Source organism: Panicum virgatum, chromosome 8N (genome assembly GCF_016808335.1).
Source record: "Panicum virgatum strain AP13 chromosome 8N, P.virgatum_v5, whole genome shotgun sequence".
Lineage (NCBI taxonomy): Eukaryota > Viridiplantae > Streptophyta > Magnoliopsida > Poales > Poaceae > Panicum > Panicum virgatum.
The window spans coordinates 50,397,520-50,417,210 of record NC_053152.1 but is presented as its reverse complement, the minus strand read 5'-3'; the positions used below and the strand labels follow the sequence as shown (position 1 = coordinate 50,417,210).

At 43.9% G+C, this 19,691-nt stretch overlaps 1 protein-coding gene, 2 long non-coding RNA genes and 1 pseudogene across 3 annotated transcripts; 1 reads left to right on the top strand and 3 right to left on the bottom strand.

Moving 5' to 3' along the window:
* Positions 1-176: 176 nt before the first annotated feature.
* On the bottom strand, positions 177-2,333 carry LOC120685232 (probable E3 ubiquitin-protein ligase ATL44). The gene is made up of 2 exons (XM_039967041.1): positions 2,323-2,333; positions 177-513 (listed from the first exon to the last, which is right to left on the bottom strand). Exons 1-2 carry the CDS (start codon positions 2,331-2,333, stop codon positions 177-179), a joined length of 348 nt encoding a protein of 115 aa, XP_039822975.1.
* A 4,070-nt stretch (positions 2,334-6,403) lies between these two features.
* LOC120686617 lies at positions 6,404-7,347 on the top strand (annotated as a pseudogene).
* A 974-nt stretch (positions 7,348-8,321) lies between these two features.
* LOC120684354 lies at positions 8,322-11,680 on the bottom strand. Its single transcript, XR_005679253.1, has 4 exons — positions 11,603-11,680; positions 10,813-11,395; positions 10,130-10,202; positions 8,322-10,055 (listed from the first exon to the last, which is right to left on the bottom strand). It is a non-coding gene; the product is annotated as an uncharacterized LOC120684354 (long non-coding RNA).
* Positions 11,681-11,728: 48 nt separating this feature from the next.
* Positions 11,729-13,638, bottom strand: LOC120684353. Its single transcript, XR_005679252.1, has 6 exons — positions 13,141-13,638; positions 12,953-13,052; positions 12,782-12,845; positions 12,395-12,616; positions 12,020-12,082; positions 11,729-11,926 (listed from the first exon to the last, which is right to left on the bottom strand). It is a non-coding gene; the product is annotated as an uncharacterized LOC120684353 (long non-coding RNA).
* Positions 13,639-19,691: the final 6,053 nt, after the last annotated feature.

Genomic DNA, 19,691 nt, shown 5'->3' with positions numbered 1-19,691 from the left:
TCTGCTTCCAAGCTAGTCTAGTGCAAACGCAAACAGAGCAGGCAGCACTCTGCTTCCTCTGTTCCACTCGCTCCTCTGCCATAGCTCTCGCTTCCGGCGATCGGCACGCCGCCCGGCCGCCACGACGCGACTTACTCCGTTGGTCCCCTAGGGGCAGAGCTCGCCGGAGCTGCTTGCTACGTGCGTACGAGGATCTCCTCGAGGGAGACGGAGAGCTCGAGGCGATGGTGGTGGTGGTGGTGCATCGACGCTGGGCTCGGCGTGGGCGTGGTCTCGGCGCGGCACATCGGGCAGCTGGTGCTCCCTCGTAGCCATGTGCCGATGCACTCGGCGTGGAAGTAGTGCAGGCACTCCGGCAGCACCCGCACGGGCTCGCCGTCGTCGAAGTCGGCCAGGCACACCGCGCACGTCGGCTCCTTCCACTCCTTGTCTCCTCCTCCTGGTACCGGCACACCACCGCCGGCGACGCCGCCCCCGCCCCCGCCTGCACCAGGTGCGTCCGCGACATCACCACTTCATTGAAAGATTCAATTCAGTACTATATAAATATAGTGCAAGTGGATACCACCAAGAGATGTGTCAAATCATTTTTGGGGATTTTATATTTATGGATTTGAAATGTTGCAGAAAAAGAATAGGAGGGGGTAGAACAAGACTTGCGGAACTCCACCTGCACACTCAACTCAGAGGCGGTACACAACACCTCGATCGCTCTCCAAGGGCGACGATAACTAGCCGTATGTCTTCGTATGTCCACCTTTAGTAAGATCTATCTCAGTGCAGATGCGTTACCTAGCGTGGCAGCATGTTCGAGACCTTGCCCCCGCGTCTTCAAAATGAACTATTAGGCCATATACAACAGTTTAGACAGTTGTTGTTTGTTTAGCTATCTATGTGATATTTAATACGTATTGTAGTTGATGTTATTTTGCATGGGAGCACGAAGCAGAGCAGTAAATGAGATAGTAGATATCAACTTGTTGAAATATTAGGCAACTCTATGATTAAATTCCGAAACAAATAAATCATGAACATGACTGATCTAGCATGAACAGCTCCATCATACTACAACAAGACACAGCAGGATCATAAACTCTGAAAACAAATAAATAAACCATGAACATGACTAGATCTAGCATGAACAGCTTTATCATACTACAACAAGACACAGCAGGATCATAAACTCTGAAAACAAATAAATAAACCATGAACATGACTAGATCTAGCATGAACAGCTTTATCATACTAGTAATAAAACACAACATGATCATAAACTCTGAAAATATGATTAAGAACTGGATGAAATAAAAGTATACATACTGAGCCTCGGCTTTTGGGAAGATGAACGGAGTGGATCGGACAAAGACGGTCCTGTTGATGGAGTGCAGCAGTCGGTGTCGCAGACGACGATTCGTCGCAGCGCCTCACTTGGACGAAGGACGAGCTGTGATGAAGATCTTTGAGCAGTCGCGCCGGACGTTTCCTAAAAACCTTATTCGCCCTCTCCCGGTGCAGGATCGCGAGGACGAAGGTTCCGGAGACCTGCTCACCCGTTCACCGATGCACGCAGAAGCTCGGGGTGAAGAAGACTACGATGGCGGCGCAGCAGCGAGGATAGGCAAAACCCTAATTCAGATTAGATTGATTTTGGTGAAGGCCGATAGGTTGTATATATAGGAGCGTCGTGATCGGATCCATATTCAGATTAGGAAACCAATTAGACCTTCCATATCTCGTAAACTCATTGGCCAAATAATCAAAAATAAAACAGCAAAAGGAAACCACGCTCCCGGAGAGGAGCTGGATTTTGCCCCGCCCTGCTTGGCCAGGCGAGCGAACGCGCGCGTGTGGAGTTCCTTTCTCTTGGACACACATAATTTGGAGAGTCAAGAATAATCTCACTATTTAAGTTAGTCATTCTCATCTTTCACAAATAAGGTGGGACTAAAAGTTTACACCACTAGCTTCCTCATGCACACATATATGGGCCTTTGAGATTTATTTAGATTTTTTTAATTTTATAATGGGCCAAGCTCAAAATTCCATCACAACACACTATTTTCTTATTTAATGATGACCACATCAGTTTATTTTACTTACATAGACTTATATAGACGACTGTTGTCTAACTATTGTACCTATCTTAGCCTAGTCATCAGACACCGTAGTTTAGACTCAGACAAGCTCTCTCCCGGCTGCCCCCACCGTGGCTGCTCGGAGGCGACGTTCGCCGTGGTCGGCCAATGCCACTAAATCGAGACCAGTGCTACTGGCCACATGATTTTAGGGGATCGAGCATGGCATAGCGATGACGACGCTCACGAGGCCGCCATGGCCAGCTGTTGAGATCGACGGCTTCGGGATGAAGGGAAATGGCCTCTATCTTGCCGTTTCTTCATCCATCATGAAGCAGTAATTAACTGCACACTTGTTTACTTTATTACTATATATGTTGCTACATATTGCATTCGGCGCATCTTGTTTAACTTGTAGGGTTATCAAATACTACTTGCTTTCTGTTCTAAAACAACTGCATGCTAATGCAGATCATCTATTATCTTAATACAATAGTGTTAAAAAAAGCTACAACGTTCGTCGTGAGGATCTAGAAATTCCCATGTTAATCCAAAAAAGAGAATGATATACAATATTAGATTTTATGAAGATCTAACGGTCTAAATTAATTTAAAGAGTCCATATCAAATAAAACTAAGAAATATATAGACTAACATAAGGAGCCTTACTAAATATTTATGAATTAGAAAAATAGAAATAAAAGGTACATGTCCGTTACAACAATAGGAGAGAGACTAGAAATTATGTACATATTATTTCCTAATTAGATTACATTCATCATTGATGATGAGAGAGGAGGCATGCAATTATATAAACTTATTTTTTAATCAGATTACTTTCCATATTGACGAGAGATAGGGCTAGATATCACCTACCATTATTTTTCTTTATCAATATCACCCGCTACTATATCTTAGCAAGCTTCGATGCCGCTGATTTTCAAGTAAATGCATAGGAAAAAAAGCTAGAAAATTATATATCGAACCATACAACTTGGAAACTCCTATGCAAAAGTGTTCAAAGTAGGCTGCAAGTTAAGGCAAAACACATATTGTTGTCTCACTGGAGTCGTACGCACTAGCCTAGCCAATAATTCTCGACATGATACACTTTTGATCTACGTGTGCAATGGCAGTAGCCAGTTGATGAAATGTATGCATGCATCTCCATCTATATATGGTATGCATATGGCCGGCCGGCAAGAATACGGAGCCATCAGTCTTCCACCTATTTAGATAACATGGATCTAGAATATGGCGTACTAGTGATCCAGCAAAGTAGCACGAAATAGAGATATGACAATGGTGTAACAGTAGCATGAAATAGAGATATGACAATGGTGTAACCAAAGTGTCATATACATCTACTCCGATGTTCACAATAATGTGCTCAAAGAATAGGGCACCCACCTCACCCTATTAGCATTTCCACATCTTCGGGCACAACCACTACTGGTGCACCTTATTTTGCTGCTTTTATAACCAGTTTACCACATAGGTATAGTCTTGCATGAGTAGTTGTTGGTGTCGAAGAAAACAACAAACTACATAAAAATTGTCACCTTTATGATAGAGGAAGTCACCAAATAGCGATATCCAACTGTTGACACAAAATTTGGTCACACACTCGAATGCGCTAGAACGCACAGTAAGATCGTCAGAATGATCAACACCACCAGCCTCTCTGCGCAGACCCGTCAGACCGGTTATGCGGATCGGTCAGACCGGTGCTCTAGGGAGACGGTAAAAAACCTAGAACCACAAGCTCAGGAGGGACCCGTCGAAGCTAATGGAACTAGGGTTGCTCTGAGGTAGGCAGGACATTCAGAATGCCATCAAACACCATAGAGATGAGTGAAGAACAGCAGATGGGGTTAGAAAAACTAGGGTTTAGAGGTAAAAGGTAAAGAACAAATGTGTAAATCAATTGGGATTACCCTCAATCGGCCGTGGCTCTTCATATATATAAGGTGGGGAGGTCTGTACTTACTAGGAGTCGAAACACTAACAAATCCAGTGTCAAAATACAACTCCTAACTCAGATTGTGCATTTCAGACCGGTCTGACCGGTCTCTGCCTGACCGCCCTGGACCGGTCTGACCAGTCAGACAGGGGTGAAGATCTTTCGGGAGGCATAACTTCCTCATTCGAACTCTAAATTGGATGCAGATCTACGCAATGTTGAAGTCAACTTGACAATTTGACAAAGTTGTCCTGACTGGTCTAACTAGTTTATATGACAGGTCTGACCGGTCTGCCCAGATTGTCCATCAAACCTGAATTGTGCCAATTTGGGTGAATTTTGAGTGTCAATGCCAACATCTGGACTGAAAGCAGCAAGCTAAAGACCTTCATATGTGGGTGCAACATCAAACAGCTCAAGGTGAAAAAAACATATGAAAGAAAACACGAGTGTTACAATTTACTAAATTGTGAATTTGAAGAACAGTACAAAGATGCATGCTTTTTCTTTATCAAGCTACCAGTAAATAAATGAAGAATAAATGTTACAAATAATTCAGTTTGGATTGGTAGCTAAGTAGCAGCTAAACAATAGCATCTGCTGAGCCTAGATGTGCCCTTCATCATAATGTTAATATCTCAAACACCACTGCGGATGGTGATGCTACAAAGAAGTGACTCTAACTGTAATTAGATTGCTGGCATTCTAGGTTTTCGTGGAGTCATTCTAAACTAAAAGAAAATATGATAGTGTGCAATTTAGAGAGAATCAGGACAACCATGGATAAAAGCACCATAACTTAATAACAAAAATTTACAGGGAAAAAATATTACCAACACAAAGGGAGAGAGAGAACAAGCCAGGATTAGCCATATTATTCTGAGAAGGTGATGTCAACTACGAATGATAAGTTCGCTTCACTAAGAAAAAGTGTAGCTTCATAGGAGCAAATAGAAAATAAATACACAAGAGATAGAAGGAAAAGCAGCAATAACTAAGAAAAGACTTCGATCTACAAAGAGATGAGAGTCACTAGACTTAGAAAGCACAATGATAACCAGTTAGAGAGATAAGGATCAAATGATAGCACTACATCATAACCACGACACGATCCCAACACAGTTGTTGGAACAACTATCACCCTAATATAGTCTACACTGTCATTACCATTGAGGTATGATGATTACCACTAATAATAATGAGAAGCAGTGAGACGGTGATGTCTTCCTGCGTAGAATTGTGATCAATGGTTGTTCGAGAACTAAAAAATTAGAGAACAAATGATAATTGATAGAGCTGCAATTCGGTGATTGGGAAGGTATAGACTACAAATGTAAAGTGTCTAGAAGAGAGTTTTTTTGCAAGCGTAACAACAAAATTGTTGGTGATGGTGCACGATTCTTGGTGAGGAAAAAGTGCTGCAACTATGAGACAAGGGGAGCTGTATGTATGGGGATGTAGAAATTGGAGCTTGGAGAACAAAGAAAATAAAAGAGATATTTAGATATGTGACTTGAGAGGTCGCATCCAATTCTTATTAATGTTTCAATTCAAATTCAAAACTAAATTCTTATTATTATATACAGTAGACACTCATCTAGACCTTTTTAAAGTCAAAGGATAATTTATCACTGTACCATAACTAAAAAATAAAAAAATTACATAGTTGGCCAACAATTAAAAATTATATGTATACTAAAAATATAAATATTTATTTTAAAATAAAAAGCTCAAATGTTAGCATAAAAGATGCTAGGTACTCACGCTATTTGCGCAGGCCTCCTTGCTAGTTTATGTTATTGTTGCGAATAAAGTATGAATGGTACCAACTGGTGACAGGGTGTGTTTACACTTTGTCAGAGATGCTCTCTTTTCTTTTTGGCATATAGGATGGTGTGCATACTAAACTACTGTTACAGCATGCGTACCCAAACAAAGCTTAGCAAAGTTTAAATTTTTTATATCAAGAACAGTAAGCAAGTAGTATTTGATAACTTCGCAGCACGAGTGGAAGGCAGGATCCGGGTTTGACGGCCCAAGGCAGATGAAAAAACGGAGTATACGATCGAGGCCGGCAGCGTGACTGCACGTGATACGTGACTTGGTGCTTCTCATTGTTCCCATGAGGTGGTGTTTAGCTGCCAAAAAAATTTCTACAGTACCCGTCATATCGAATCTTTAGAAACATGCATGGAGTATTAAATACAGTTAAAAAAATAACTAATTACACAATTTAACTGATTAGGACAAGACGAATTTTTTAAGCTCAATTAATCCATGATTGGATATTAATTGACAAAGCTTATCCTCGCTCCATTGATAAAGACGAGAGTTGTGGAGCTCCTCCATGACCGCACCACCTGCTGCTTGCTGTGCACAATCTCAATCATCAACCAACCTGCTCGACGAGTGATGGAGCTCGCGACAGGAGCACTGGGCAGTCTGCTTCCGAAGCTCGGTCAGCTGCTCCAAGATGAGTACAACCTACAGAAGGGAGCCAAGAAGAACATCGAGTTCCTCACAAGAGAGCTCCAGAGCATTCAAGCTTGCCCTCCGCAGTGTCGGCGAGCTGCCGCCGGAGCAGGTCGGTGAGCTGGTCAAGATCTGGGCCCATGATGCCTGGGAGCTGTCCTACGATATGGAGGACATCGTGGACACCTTCCTTGTGCGCGTTCAGGGCTCTGATCCCCCGAGCAGAAAGAGCTCCAAAAAGTTTTTTAAGAAGATGAGGGATATTGTCACCAAGGCTAAGACTCGACACGAGATTTGCCAAGATATCAAGGACATCAAGGAGCGTGTCAAGGAAGTGGCCGAGCGACGTGACAGATTAGGATCTCTCAAACATAAATGCATTTGATTTTCTTCCTTCTTCTGCACTTTCCTCTTACCGTATTGGTTTCAAAATTTTCATTGTTTTCTTGTATAGGTACAAGGTCGATACTATTACACCTGCCAAAACCTCAGTTGATCCTCGCATAACATCTCTGTAAACTAAGACGGCTGATCTTGTTGGCATTGACGAGGCAAGGGAAGAACTAATCACAAGGCTGACAAAAGGAGATGACATGTCCACTCAACAAAGGATAGTCTCTGTTGTTGGATTTGGAGGATTAGGCAAGACAACGCTTTCCAAAGCAGTGTATGACAAACTTAAGGGGAAATTCGATTGCACGGCCTTTGTTCCAGTGGGTCGCAATCCTGATTTAAAGAAGGTTTTCAAGGATATATCAATCGATCTTCACATGCATTTCAATGTAGAAATATTGGATGAAAGACAACTCATTGACAAACTACGAGAATTCTTGGAAAACAAGAGGTGCGTGTTATCAGAAACCAAATAATGCTTCTCCCATTGATGAAATAAGTACTTATACCTTGCACTTGTTGTGTTGAGATAAGTTTTAAAGTAGTGCTTACCTTGCATCAAATAGTTTCCTGGCATCTCATACGTACACTTCATTTCTGTGATATAGATTTGGTTATTTTCAAAGTGTTTGTTTTGCATTTTGGTTATCTCTATCTACAAAATGAGGAATTTTATTTCCCTGTTGCTTGTAAGATTAAGTAAATTAGGAAGGACTGAATCCTACCCTAATTTTCATTTAGATTTTTTTTTCAGTGTTATGGAATCAAGTCAAATAGCTTATAAGAATTATTCTCACTTTTATTTGGAAAAATATATTTTTTTCACATTTCCATCTGTCTGCTATCTACATTACGTTATAGCACATTTAGTAACATATAAAATAAGAAAGGAACTTAAGTAACATATATAATAAGAAAGTAACTGAAAATAACAAGTTTTGGATTCTTGTAACCAACACATATAACCAACACATTACTACTGAATGGATATGAACTTGTAGTCATTTTTATACAACTGCAAGCTAGTAGTAATATTCAGGGCAATTCCTTTTTGCGTTTTCTAATCGATTTCTCAACAAGCCCCTTTACCCCCACTGCTGTCAGTACTACAAAGAGCCCCTTTACCCCCACTAGTATCACTACTACAAAGACACTCATACATGCTGTCTCTTAATACACATACATACCAGCTCCCCATTGCGAGTCGGTACGGATAGCCACCAGAATTGAAATTTGCAAACAAAAGTCAAAAGTCACATTTTTTTCGTGTGAAAAGTGCACACATATGATGCCCTTCTTCAAACTCATGAGCTCCCCCCCCCCCCCTCCGCCCCGCCCGCACGATCTCTCCTTACCATCCCAACTATACATTATTGGTACACGTGAAACATCCCTGTTTGCACAGGAACTAAATATGATACAAATACCAGACCCAAGAAGGCTAGTGAACACATTTATTACATCAGATAATTCAGTCTCGATACAAATCCTTCAGTAAAGGCCAAGTGATCCAAAACCAAATTAAAATAGCAACAACCACAACAAACCAAGAGTGCTAGCTATGGATAGTAAGATCCGCATATATCACTCGAGGCTACGGGCAGTGAAAACATCATTATTAGCCCAACGCCATAGGCAAGTTGGGTGCAGATGCGACGTACTACTCGAAATCTTCACTGGCGACGAAGTCCGGGTCTTCCTTTGTAATAGCAACAAAGGGTGAGTATAAACGTACTCAGCAAATCCAACCCCGCCCTACGGAGGGGGATTTAAGAATGCATGCATAAGGGTAAATCAAGGGATAGGCTAGGTTTATTTTGCATAAAGCCAGTTTTTATACACATGCAAGGTTTATCTAGTACTTCAGTTTTCGTAAAACAAATGGTTGCCATAGTGACAGTAAGTATGAAAGAGTGGGGCGATCCTACACAAAGGATCCAAATTTTAATTGCTACCGGATACCCCATCCACAGCAGCAAACGGCACCACTTGCCGGCATTTCCAAAATCCACACACGTTTTACTCACACAAAGGGAGTTTACATAATTCCCAAAACTAGTCAAAGTGACCAAGCCATAACTCATCCACACACCATGGGCATGGCTATTCGAATAGATTTTGAACTCTGCAGAGGTGTACACTCTACCCACAAGTAAGGTACCCCAACATGAATTCCTTAGTGCCAGCGTGGATCCATCAAAGTCATTATCCACCATAGCATCATCATTTTAGCTGTCTACGAGAGCTAACTAAGAAGTTCACAACCTTCCAACGAGGTCTCCAACCAAGCCACTAATAAGCCTACACTTGCTTATGCCTGCTCCTTAGCCTCTCACTGTACACCTGCCTCCGGACGACTAACAGACTAGCTAGTGGGATTTAGACTAAGCCCTTGCCACATACAAGGTCGAGTGGTTGTACAATAAATTGGGTTAGGCAAGATGGCACATCAACTCGGTCCTTAAACGAGACAAAGCTACATCTAAGGTGGATCTTCCTTACTCAGCTACAAAGGCACGAGCCAAAAACTCCCAGTCGTCTCACACAAGGAACCCTGATCCGCCCCATCTCAAGGTAATCACCAACACTTAGTTGTTCATGATTAACACTTTTCCAAAATCCCAACCCATGTTTATACCAACAACACGCTCACACATTTTCCTGTTTGAAAACAATTGCATTGGGAGAGTAGTAAAGATGTTCTAGTGATCGCATAAACAGAGTATCATGTCTAGTGATAAATATAACCCTAGGTTATGTATCATCAGTGGGGTAATCACAAACAAGGAGTGTCTATCCAACTAGGTTTACAACTAGATCAAATAGTAAAATAATTCAAGCATATATTTATCTGAAAAATACACTGTAAACCCGAGGTTTGTTGAATAATCAACCAATGGTGTGGTACACTAAAAAATAATTGAGTTGCTACACATGTGGTAGATACGCTTTCTTCTTCAAACAATGGTGCCAGACCAGATTCTACTCTTAATCTCTTATGACCAAGACCATACACGAGGTCTGTTGAGTTTGTCACATCACCAAGTGGTAAATACATTTTCTTCTTCAACCAATGGTGCCAGACCAGATTGTACTCTTAATATCTTACGACCATACCATGACCATTTAGAGGAGACAATGAACCCCTTGAACTGTAAACAAATCTACATGAGTTGGACTAATTGGAGTCCCCGTATCTTTAAATGAAATATACGACAAAACTTACTGATTACTCTTGGTGACCGGAGGTCGCCAAACGCACCACAAAAGTTACCAATTAGAATCCTTTGTTCCTGAACCTGAAATTATAATACTGAACTAGGTGAACCTGAAATGATAGCACACTAAATTCTAAGAATAAAGAGTATTGATTCTATAATGATGTCCATCTGATTGAAAATTATAATTAATCCAGTGAGCAATTCTAGTGGAGGATGCCTGATTGATGACTATTTTCAGAGCACTCGAGGTTGCCCAAACATGCAGATAGCAATAACCATAATTGATCCCTTAAAGATAGCAATAGGAATTAAGTTCAGGTATACTTAACCAATAGGATTTGTGCATTTTAGAATAATCTGAAGCTATTGTCCTCAATTTGTATGACACGTCTCATATACAGTTTAGAGGACCAAATAATAAATTTTTTCGAACATAGATTAGCATCAAGCAGCCGCACTTTTTTGCAAATGTTGCGACTTATTTGCATATTGAATTTGCTCACTCATGCAATTCAAGCATGCAACTAACATGCATATAAGAAGGACCGCGTATGAAGAGACACTTATTTGTTATTTTCTCCATCTCTATCTGTATAATTTCACCTGACTATTTGCATCATTGTTTGATTGCTGAATTTTCCTAGCAAGAGGCATCATCTGGTAAATAAATCGCGGCCGGACTACATACCAGGAAGCCTCTTCGGATGTGGGTAGCATATGGCATTCTTGCCCTCAATGGTGGGGATGAAATCGTCGATGAGCGTGCGTTGCTTCCGCCTTCCGGGCACCCTGCCAGCAGGTCCTGAATACATTGGAAATCAGTTGAAACACAATACAGGTTACTGCAAAGGTTATACATATATGAGCAAAGATAATTGAAACATTAAATCTGTTTCAAAAGAATGCGAGCACCCTAAAGGAACATTAAATTATTAGTCACCATGGTTAAAGGGGCTCCTATCGGCATGCAATCTACTACACCACACTGCTTAGTTCACAATCCAATTGTCAGTGGATCTAAATACATAATCTTTAGTAAAGCATAAAAGCTGAGGATTTAATGGAGCAACTAAAATGTCATGCCCTTCAAAGAAGCTTGCTACACCACATCATGGAAGATGGTATCTATTATTCTTAGACTAACCTCTGGACTGCCATTGTACTCTACACGTTTGGATTGAAAAGGGTGCCGACAATTGAGTTTTCATTTTCCTTATGTGTGTGGGAGCAGAGATTTGTTCTGACTTGAGATGTCTTTCAACAGAGATAGCCTGAAATGATGGGAACAAATTTCCATCTTACATATATGAAACTTTTTATTTTTTTATTCAATCTTAGTATCATGTTAGTTATTTGTCCTATAAATGCACAAATTAATCTAATAAAACTGCAACATTAAATTATTATATAGTTGCAAAACTGGGGGCATGTAAATGCCACAAAGTAAGACAAATTTAACGATTTTGCACTTATTTTACATGGCATAATCAGAAGTTCTTGCAACTTGATCTTGAGATTCTTCCAGAGCATCTGGAACTTTATGCCCAGAGGATTTCCAGAGCATCTGGAAATAAAATAGAATTATTTTTTTCAGAAATTAGACCATGTAAAAGCTTGACAAATAAGATTAAAATAATATGCAATGAGCTAACCCCAAATGATGCTACAAGTTCAGCCAAGCACAACTAAGCTAGGCAAGCACCTTTGCCATCCATAGTTTCTTGGCTTCAGTATCTCAGACAGGAGTGCCAAACGGATTAGCTAAGCTTAGACAGACAACACCTTCATCATTGTAGTCAACCCTTGTTGGATCAAATCACAACACTCATCAGTTTAGTCAATAAATCACAATACCTCGCATTGCTTCCAAGTTTAATTGTGGAAAGGCATCTTACTTTTTTATGATAATCACCAGGTGCAAGTTGAAAATTGTCATGAGACGATTTGAGCCCACATAACTGAAAAATGTGTGGAAACAGGGCATTACACCCAAGCTCTGTAAATTCATGAAAATGATGCCCATAATGCTTAAAAAATGACATTTTGTCATCTATAGTATTATATGGAGGTGTGAACAGATCACGTCAGATTTATACCCAATAAGTTTGCCAACCTAACGCCTTGAGCATGCACATTGTACAAGCCACAGGGTCGACATTCACCTACACCGTGTGCCTCTTCATGCACATCATCTAATATGGAAATTTCAAAATCTCTTTGTTCTAGTCACAGAAGCAAAACAGCAAGCAGGTAGAGAGCATTGCACTCACCTTTACACGAGCAGGACTGCAGGTAAAATATCGATGTTCCGGGTTTAGGTCCACCGTCGTCCCCATCGTCGTCCCTGACTCCGATCTCTCCGTGCGCCGCCTCCCTAACCTCCAGATTCACCACCACGAGGAGCCTGTTGCCTCTAGCATCCTCCACGTCTGCGACCTCTCCTTCCTCCGCCCTCGCAAGGGCGACGGCGAGGCCGATGTCCCCAGGCTTCTCTGATCATGTGAACATGTGTCAGCAATTTGTGATTCATCTGATCATCCATGATATACTATAAACTATATAAACTGGCAATCAATCCTGAACTACACCCCCAAGGCCCTAGTAACCATATGCAATTCTGCATCCTTCAACTCGCAGTGCTATGGGGCTGAACGTACCTTCGATCTTCCTGGCCCTCTTGTAGAACGGCACAGCCATGTAAACCACGCCTTCAAGAACCATCTGCCCCGTGAGAGAGAAACATGGAGCATGTTAAGCACATAATTCCAATCATATTTTGTGCTTCAGACAAAAAACAAAGAAAGAAAATTGCTAGCCCCAATTCGTACCAGATAGGTATCATCTGGTAGTGGTGAGAAGTTGAGGCGGAGGCGGCAGCCAAATCCGTCGGAACGATGTTCGATTTCCCCAGAACAACCGACCTATTCACTGGAATAAGCCGCATCAGATAAATCCATGAGTCGTTGCTGCAAATAGCAAAGAACAAATCACAGATTCCTAGTTGGAGAAACCGTACCCTGAATCCATGCCGAGAAGGAGGCAGAAACATCGATTGGAGGCCGGCTGAGGTAGGGTGCCTACCTCCAACGTGCCTGAGCCCAATGGCGGCTGCAGGAGACGGCAGGTGTGCGGGCACAATGGTGGGGCGGGCAGCCGACGCCGGACTCAGGCAGCAACGTCGAGCGACGGTGATCTGCTTGGAACCCTAGACCACGCAGCAGCTGTACAGGCTCCGCGCGGATGTGCAAGGCGGCGAGGACGGGCCTGGCGGCGCGTAGTGGGGAGGCGAGGGGCACACCGTCCTTAGGGCATGGTGCATGGCCGCCTCGCGCCCTCCCCGCGCGGATTGGGGAGGCGGCGGCGGGGATGGTGGAGACGAGAGGGAGGCGAAGGAGGGGAAAATGGGGGGCGTGGGGGCACGGCGGCGGAGGAGGGAGGTGCAGGCGCGCAGCCGGGACCGCGTGGGTGTGGGGAGGAGGCGAGGGGGAGGTGGAGAAGGAGGGGAAAACGGGGGTAGCTTCGGTGGATCGGGGAGGAGCGGGCGCGCGGCTGTAGGGAGGAGGTGATTTGGATTGATTACTGGCGGGATTAGGGGGCTGGGTACAGCGGGCGGATAGGTTTATCCGTGGTGGAAAAAAAAACAAGCCAAAACACAGGAAACATTTCAGAAAGAGTGATTTTTTCCCTCATCACCAGACTTTCATTGGCCTCCTTCCCGACAGGTGGGGACACCGTGAGAGGTAGGTGTGTTTTTTCTAGATACATGTTAATTTCAATTGTTTTGGATCCTTATAGTATAGATAGATGTATGCCAGCCATCATCTAGGCGCATAATAAACAGAGTGTAAGGTCGCCCCGCCTTTATCGGTGGAGCCAGTTCTCCACCACCACAACCCTACCTACCGTTTGCTTCATAGATCGAGTCTCAATCAAGTAACCAGCGCGACACCTCACAAGCCAGATCAGTACACTGTTGTAGAACAAGAGTCTTTGACATGTTAACTAAATACAAATACTTCTAGGATCAATAGTGGTCGACTACCTTCTCCATGAGTCAGAAGGAGAGAAGAACTGTTGAGGTGGAGCATCCTATAAAAGTCATTTGGGAATGCAATTTGATGTGGAGGACTTTGCAGTATGGACCGATCTGTTTGGCTTGTAGTGACTATGTATAATAATGTGGAGGAACCACAAAGCTGGAGAGGGAGAGAGTGAGGCACAAGGAAAGGCAGGGAAAGGGCAGTTCGGTCCTGCCCTTGAATGCTATTTTTCTTTTTTATTTGTGATTTATTTTTATCCTAAAATTAAAGGATTGCAAACGTAAGAAGGAATTGGTGGCAAACTGAACGCACGGGGCTCAGTTTTGATTGTAAGTTTGCAATTTGTTCTTTCATAATGGCAAATTCCAAAGGAATAAGTCTACTTCACACTCCCCTTCCCCCTCCCCCAACTATTGCTAATGAACTATTTAATCCCAAACTATAAAACCGGCCATTCTATCCCCCAACTTTTGCAAAACCGTCTAATTTATGCCCCAACTGGTTTTGGAGGCTGGTTTTGCCACGGTGGATTAGGATGACAAGCGGGCCCCGCATGTAAGTGACATTCGACCTTACCTGAGCCCGTGAAGAACAGGTAGCGGCGGCGGCGAGGTCGTCGAGAGTGGAGGAGGGGTCACGGCAGCAGGTCGGGCATGACAAGCGGCGCCCTCAGGTCGAGACCGGAGAGGGAGACAGAACAGAGACAGAGCGGCGTGCGTTTACGTTGAGGTTGTCGGGGTAGAAGGCCGGAGCAAGGATGCGGCGGTAGAGCGCCCATCGGTCGCCCTCGAGCTGCCGGACCACGGGGTGCACCTCGTAGCGATTGAACGCATCATCATGTGTCAGCAGGATCTTGCGGACCAGCTCTGGGTCCGCCATCGTCAGCCACGCTATCGGCCCGAACCAGATCAAATAAAGAACGTTGGCTCTGTACCACCACCACCCACGACATCAAAACTGGTCGGTCGAAAGAAAATAGAGCAGAGCGGTGTTGACACTAGATTTTGACACGTGTCAAGGAAGAGTGTTGCAAAGGAGAAAAGGGTCTATGTAGCGCGAACGGTGGATTTGGAAGGATGATCGTGCGTCACCAGTGGAAATCCTGTTGACCGAGGGAGGTGGAGTTGACCAGATATTTTGGCTTCGGTTTGGTAGGAGTTATCTTGTTTTACAATTAGTTTTATTTTCCAGAATAGAATCGTGCTTTGACGTGATCGGCTAAGACTGTGTTAGCATGGAGTATAAATATGAGCCCCCGGCTATTGTAAAAGATTGATACACATCCAACAAATACAAATTTACTCTTTTTGCAATCTACTTTTCTGTCGGCGGCTTCGCCTTTTTCTTTTTCGCGAGTTCTTTCAAGCTGATCAAGGACACCTCACATTCGAGCAACTTGGTTTGCTGGTAAGTTTTCGTTTACCGAGTAAATCTGAGCTTTAGCTTCCGGGTGCATCGCTGTGGTTTCGTTCAGATCTATTCAAAAGTTATCGAATTTATCTAAGCTTTGATCTCGGGAGCATTGCTGTTTTCTCGTTTAGATTTATTCACAATTTATCCGGCTTAGCAATCTGTTTGATCGGCTGTAAGCTATCTGGTTGTCACGATAAACCTTGTAAAGCTGGTTAGATCGGTTGTAAGCTTAGCCTTGTTCAGATCCATACATTTGTGATTTGCACATCGTTATCTTGGCACGTGTCGGCTCTAGATCTAGCCGTCTAGTTGCATATCAGTATATGCAGCTTCTTGCCGATTCCCTGTAGATCGCTTTTAATACACGATCTTTATACTCGATATGCTGTCGTTTTCTATATCGGCAGAGCCTTGCCGATACGCTGCGTAAGGGTGATTCGAAAATCCAGCCGATACACTCTTGAATTTGACGGTTTGCTATTTCCTTATCAATTTACAGGTCAAATTGACTGGCACGCCTTGGTTTGAATCAAGTGCAGTCCAAGCTTGGCGTACGGGGCTCTCGGGCTTAGTGTGTGATCGTTTTGCGTCAACACATCTTTTGGCACGCCCGGTGGGACAGGAAGCATCAAGATGACGTCTGAAGAGAAGGACAAGGTTTCGACGAACAATCAGATCCCGATCGACAAGGACAAGTTGAAGGAGGAGCATAAAGCAGAACTCAAGGCAGCCACTGACGCTTATGAGCAGTGGTGACTTCTATCCTTCAGTACCAATAGGAGTGGAGAGATAATCAAGAAGTATGATTTTCCTACTCTTCCACCATATGATGAGTCACAGAAAGAGGACAGGATGGTGCATATGATGAATCAGATGATCTGGCAGGCTTTCATAAATCATGCTCCGATCATGGCTAATTTTGTTCACAATATTGTGCTCAAGATGCTGCAAGATAGGGGAGTGCTTGGCTTTGTGGGACCGGCCTATCAGCAGGTTAGTCAGATGGTTTTCGCCCCTACTGGATCAGCTACTGAAACGCCTCCGATTGACCCTCAGGCTCAGGCAGAAGGAGACAATGGGGCTACATAGCCGATTAGTACAGCAGCGTCGTCTCAGTTCGCTCTTGTGTATACCAGTTCTACACCAATGGCTACACATGCACATGGAAGCTACATGACAGGGTTCCCAATTGGATGGAATCCTGCTACAGGTTATGGTATGCCCCCAGAATACATGATGTCATCTGCAGCAGGGCAGCCAAGCTCATCGGCTTCGCAGCCGACCCAGTCTCAAGACGCCACACCGGCTCCACAGCCGTCGGTTACGACCATGTCAGCGCCATCGTTAGCAAGTCTAAGCAATGTGTCGGCTTTTGGGCCGACACCCCAACAGCAGAATTTGGCGATGATGATACAGCCCAAGTCTCCTACAGAGGTTCTTGTGTCCAGACTCCCTCATGCTAACGGAGTTACTTGGATATTCCATGATCCTACAACCAGCTACGTACGTCATGTGAATGTGCCCAACCCACCTCCTGTGGCACAACAATAGTTTAATCAGAGGTCGGCGCAGGTTAATCATGGCAATGAGATGGTTCTCTATCAGCCACCATCTAACCAGGTCTCTCAGCATGTCACACAAACTGTATCGGCTACTCAGCCGATAGCCACACCTAGTCCACAGCTAGCATCGGCAGCCTTGCCAATGGCTTCACCAGCGTCACAGTCAGCATCGGCCGCTGGTCAGCAGATTGACTGGACATCTAAGATTGCTGAGGTGATGAGAGATTAGTTTGGCTTTAGGCCAAAACAACAGAATTTGATGTACAGAACTCCATATCCAGCTGCTTATGATCAACTACCGCTGCCCCACAAGTACAAGCTTCCAGATTTCACCAAGTTTTCTGGACAGGGGGAGGTCTCCACAGTAGAACACATCAACAGATTCATCATGCAATGTGGAGAAGTAGCACAGAACGACGCGTTGAAGGTGCGTCTGTTCTCCATGTCCCTCTTTGGATTGGCCTTTACATGGTTGACAATATTACCAGCCAACTCCATAATATTCTGGGCCAATCTAGAGAAGCAGTTCCACCAATTCTTCTACTCTGGCATACATGAGATGAAGTTAACCGATTTGACCAGCTTGAGGCAAAGGAATGATGAATCGGTCGCTGCTTTCATTCAGAGGTTCAGGGATGTCAAGAACCGGTGCTTTAGTCTAGTTCTGTCTAATCAGCAGCTTTCAGAAGTTGCTTTTCAAGGACTCTTGCCACATGTCAAGGAAAAGTACGCTTCCCAAGAGTTCTACAGCATCAGTCAGATAGCCCATAGGATGACGGGGGAGATCAAACCGTATGAGCAGAAGGGAAGCAACTTTCGGAAGAAAGTTAATTTTGTTGATTTCTCATATTCCTCCGATTCTGATGATGACCAGATGGTGGGATTGGCTAAGTAGTTTCAGAACAACAAGAAGCCAATCTCATGCCCGTTTGGCAACAACGAACCCGAGAAGTATGGGTTCGATATTAGAAAGGCTGACAAGATCTTCGATCTGTTGTTGTCAGAAGGCCAGATTAAGCTGAAGCCATATCATAAGATCCCAATAGATCAGGAGTTGAAGAACATCAAGTACTGCAAGTGGCACAATGTAAAATCTCATGACACAAATGAGTGCAATGTGTTTCGTCAGCAGATACAATCGGCTATAGAGCAGGGCAAACTCAAGTTTGAGACACCCAAGAAGCCGATGAAGATCGATGGCACCCATTTCCTACTAACATGGTAGACGTTGGAGGGAAGAGGAATGCATTGCAGACCAAGGTGCTCACATTACAATCGGCCAAGGAGTCTGGAGCTGTTGACCCCAAAGCTCAGATAACGGCCAATGAAGCTAAAGGCAAGGAGCCGCAGGAAAAGGAAGAATCTGTGGCGCCAAAGAAGAAGGTCACGTCCCGAATGTTGCTGAACAAATTCCAGCGTGACCAGGAGAGGCGACAGTATAGAGAGGAAGCTGCACGACACCATGAAGGGCACTGGAGATGCCCTTTCTTTGTGTACTGTTGGGAGGAAGGCTTGACTCTGCCGACAGTGGATAATTGTCCAGAGTGCAACGGTTTCTACCGTGAAGACCAATCGCACAAGAAGCCACGATTCGACTAGAGGCCTCATAGGCCGATCATCAGAGAGAGGGGTGATGACAGACGCATCCCTATACATGATCGGCTGGGGGGGTAGGGTTTCAGTGCATGATCGGCTGGGGGCAGGATCACGCTACATGATCTTGCAGGAAGGAAGATTTCTGCCAATGAACAAATTGAACAGGCTGCTGATGTACGAGTTTCAGATGAGTACCCACATCGCAGGGATCCAGAAAGAGAGCCTGTTCATGATAATATTGATCGGCCTCGATGGTGTCCAGTGAGTTTGACCAGATCGCAAAAAAAGGCGAGTTCAGAGGCTGCGTCAGACAGAGGCACTGGAAGAGGAAAGGAAGGAGACTCCCAAGAGAGGGGTCAGGTCAGAGGTTTGGCGTGTTAAGCCAAAGGTTGATGATAAGCAAGATCCAGAGTCATCAGCTACGCCTGTTAACATGATTACCATGCTTCCACCGATCCAAGCAGTCGGTTTCCCAAACCGTTCCTAATGGATGAGTTCCTAGATGATGAAGGGAATCTGGGGCACGGGTTCAAGTCGGCCGATGCTTTGGAAGAAGTAGATATTGGAGATGGAGATAGACAAAGGCCGACGTTCATAAGCGCCAAATTAGATCCTGAGTATAAACAAGAACTAGTGAAGCTGTTAAAAGAATATAAGGATTGTTTTGCTTGGGAGTATTATGAGATGCCTGGTTTGGATAGATCTATTGTTGAGCATTAGTTACCTATTAAGCCTGGGTATCGGCCGTTTCAGCAAGGTGCAAGGAGACGCAATCCTAAAGTTTTGCCAGATATAAAGGCCGAGATCACGAGGTTAATAGAAGCAAAGTTTATCAGGCAGTGTAGATATGCTGAATGGATATCTAATGTGGTTCCTGTGTACAAGAAAAATGGAAAGCTACATGTATGCATTGACTTCAGAAATCTCAACAAAGCTACACCGATGGATGGATACCC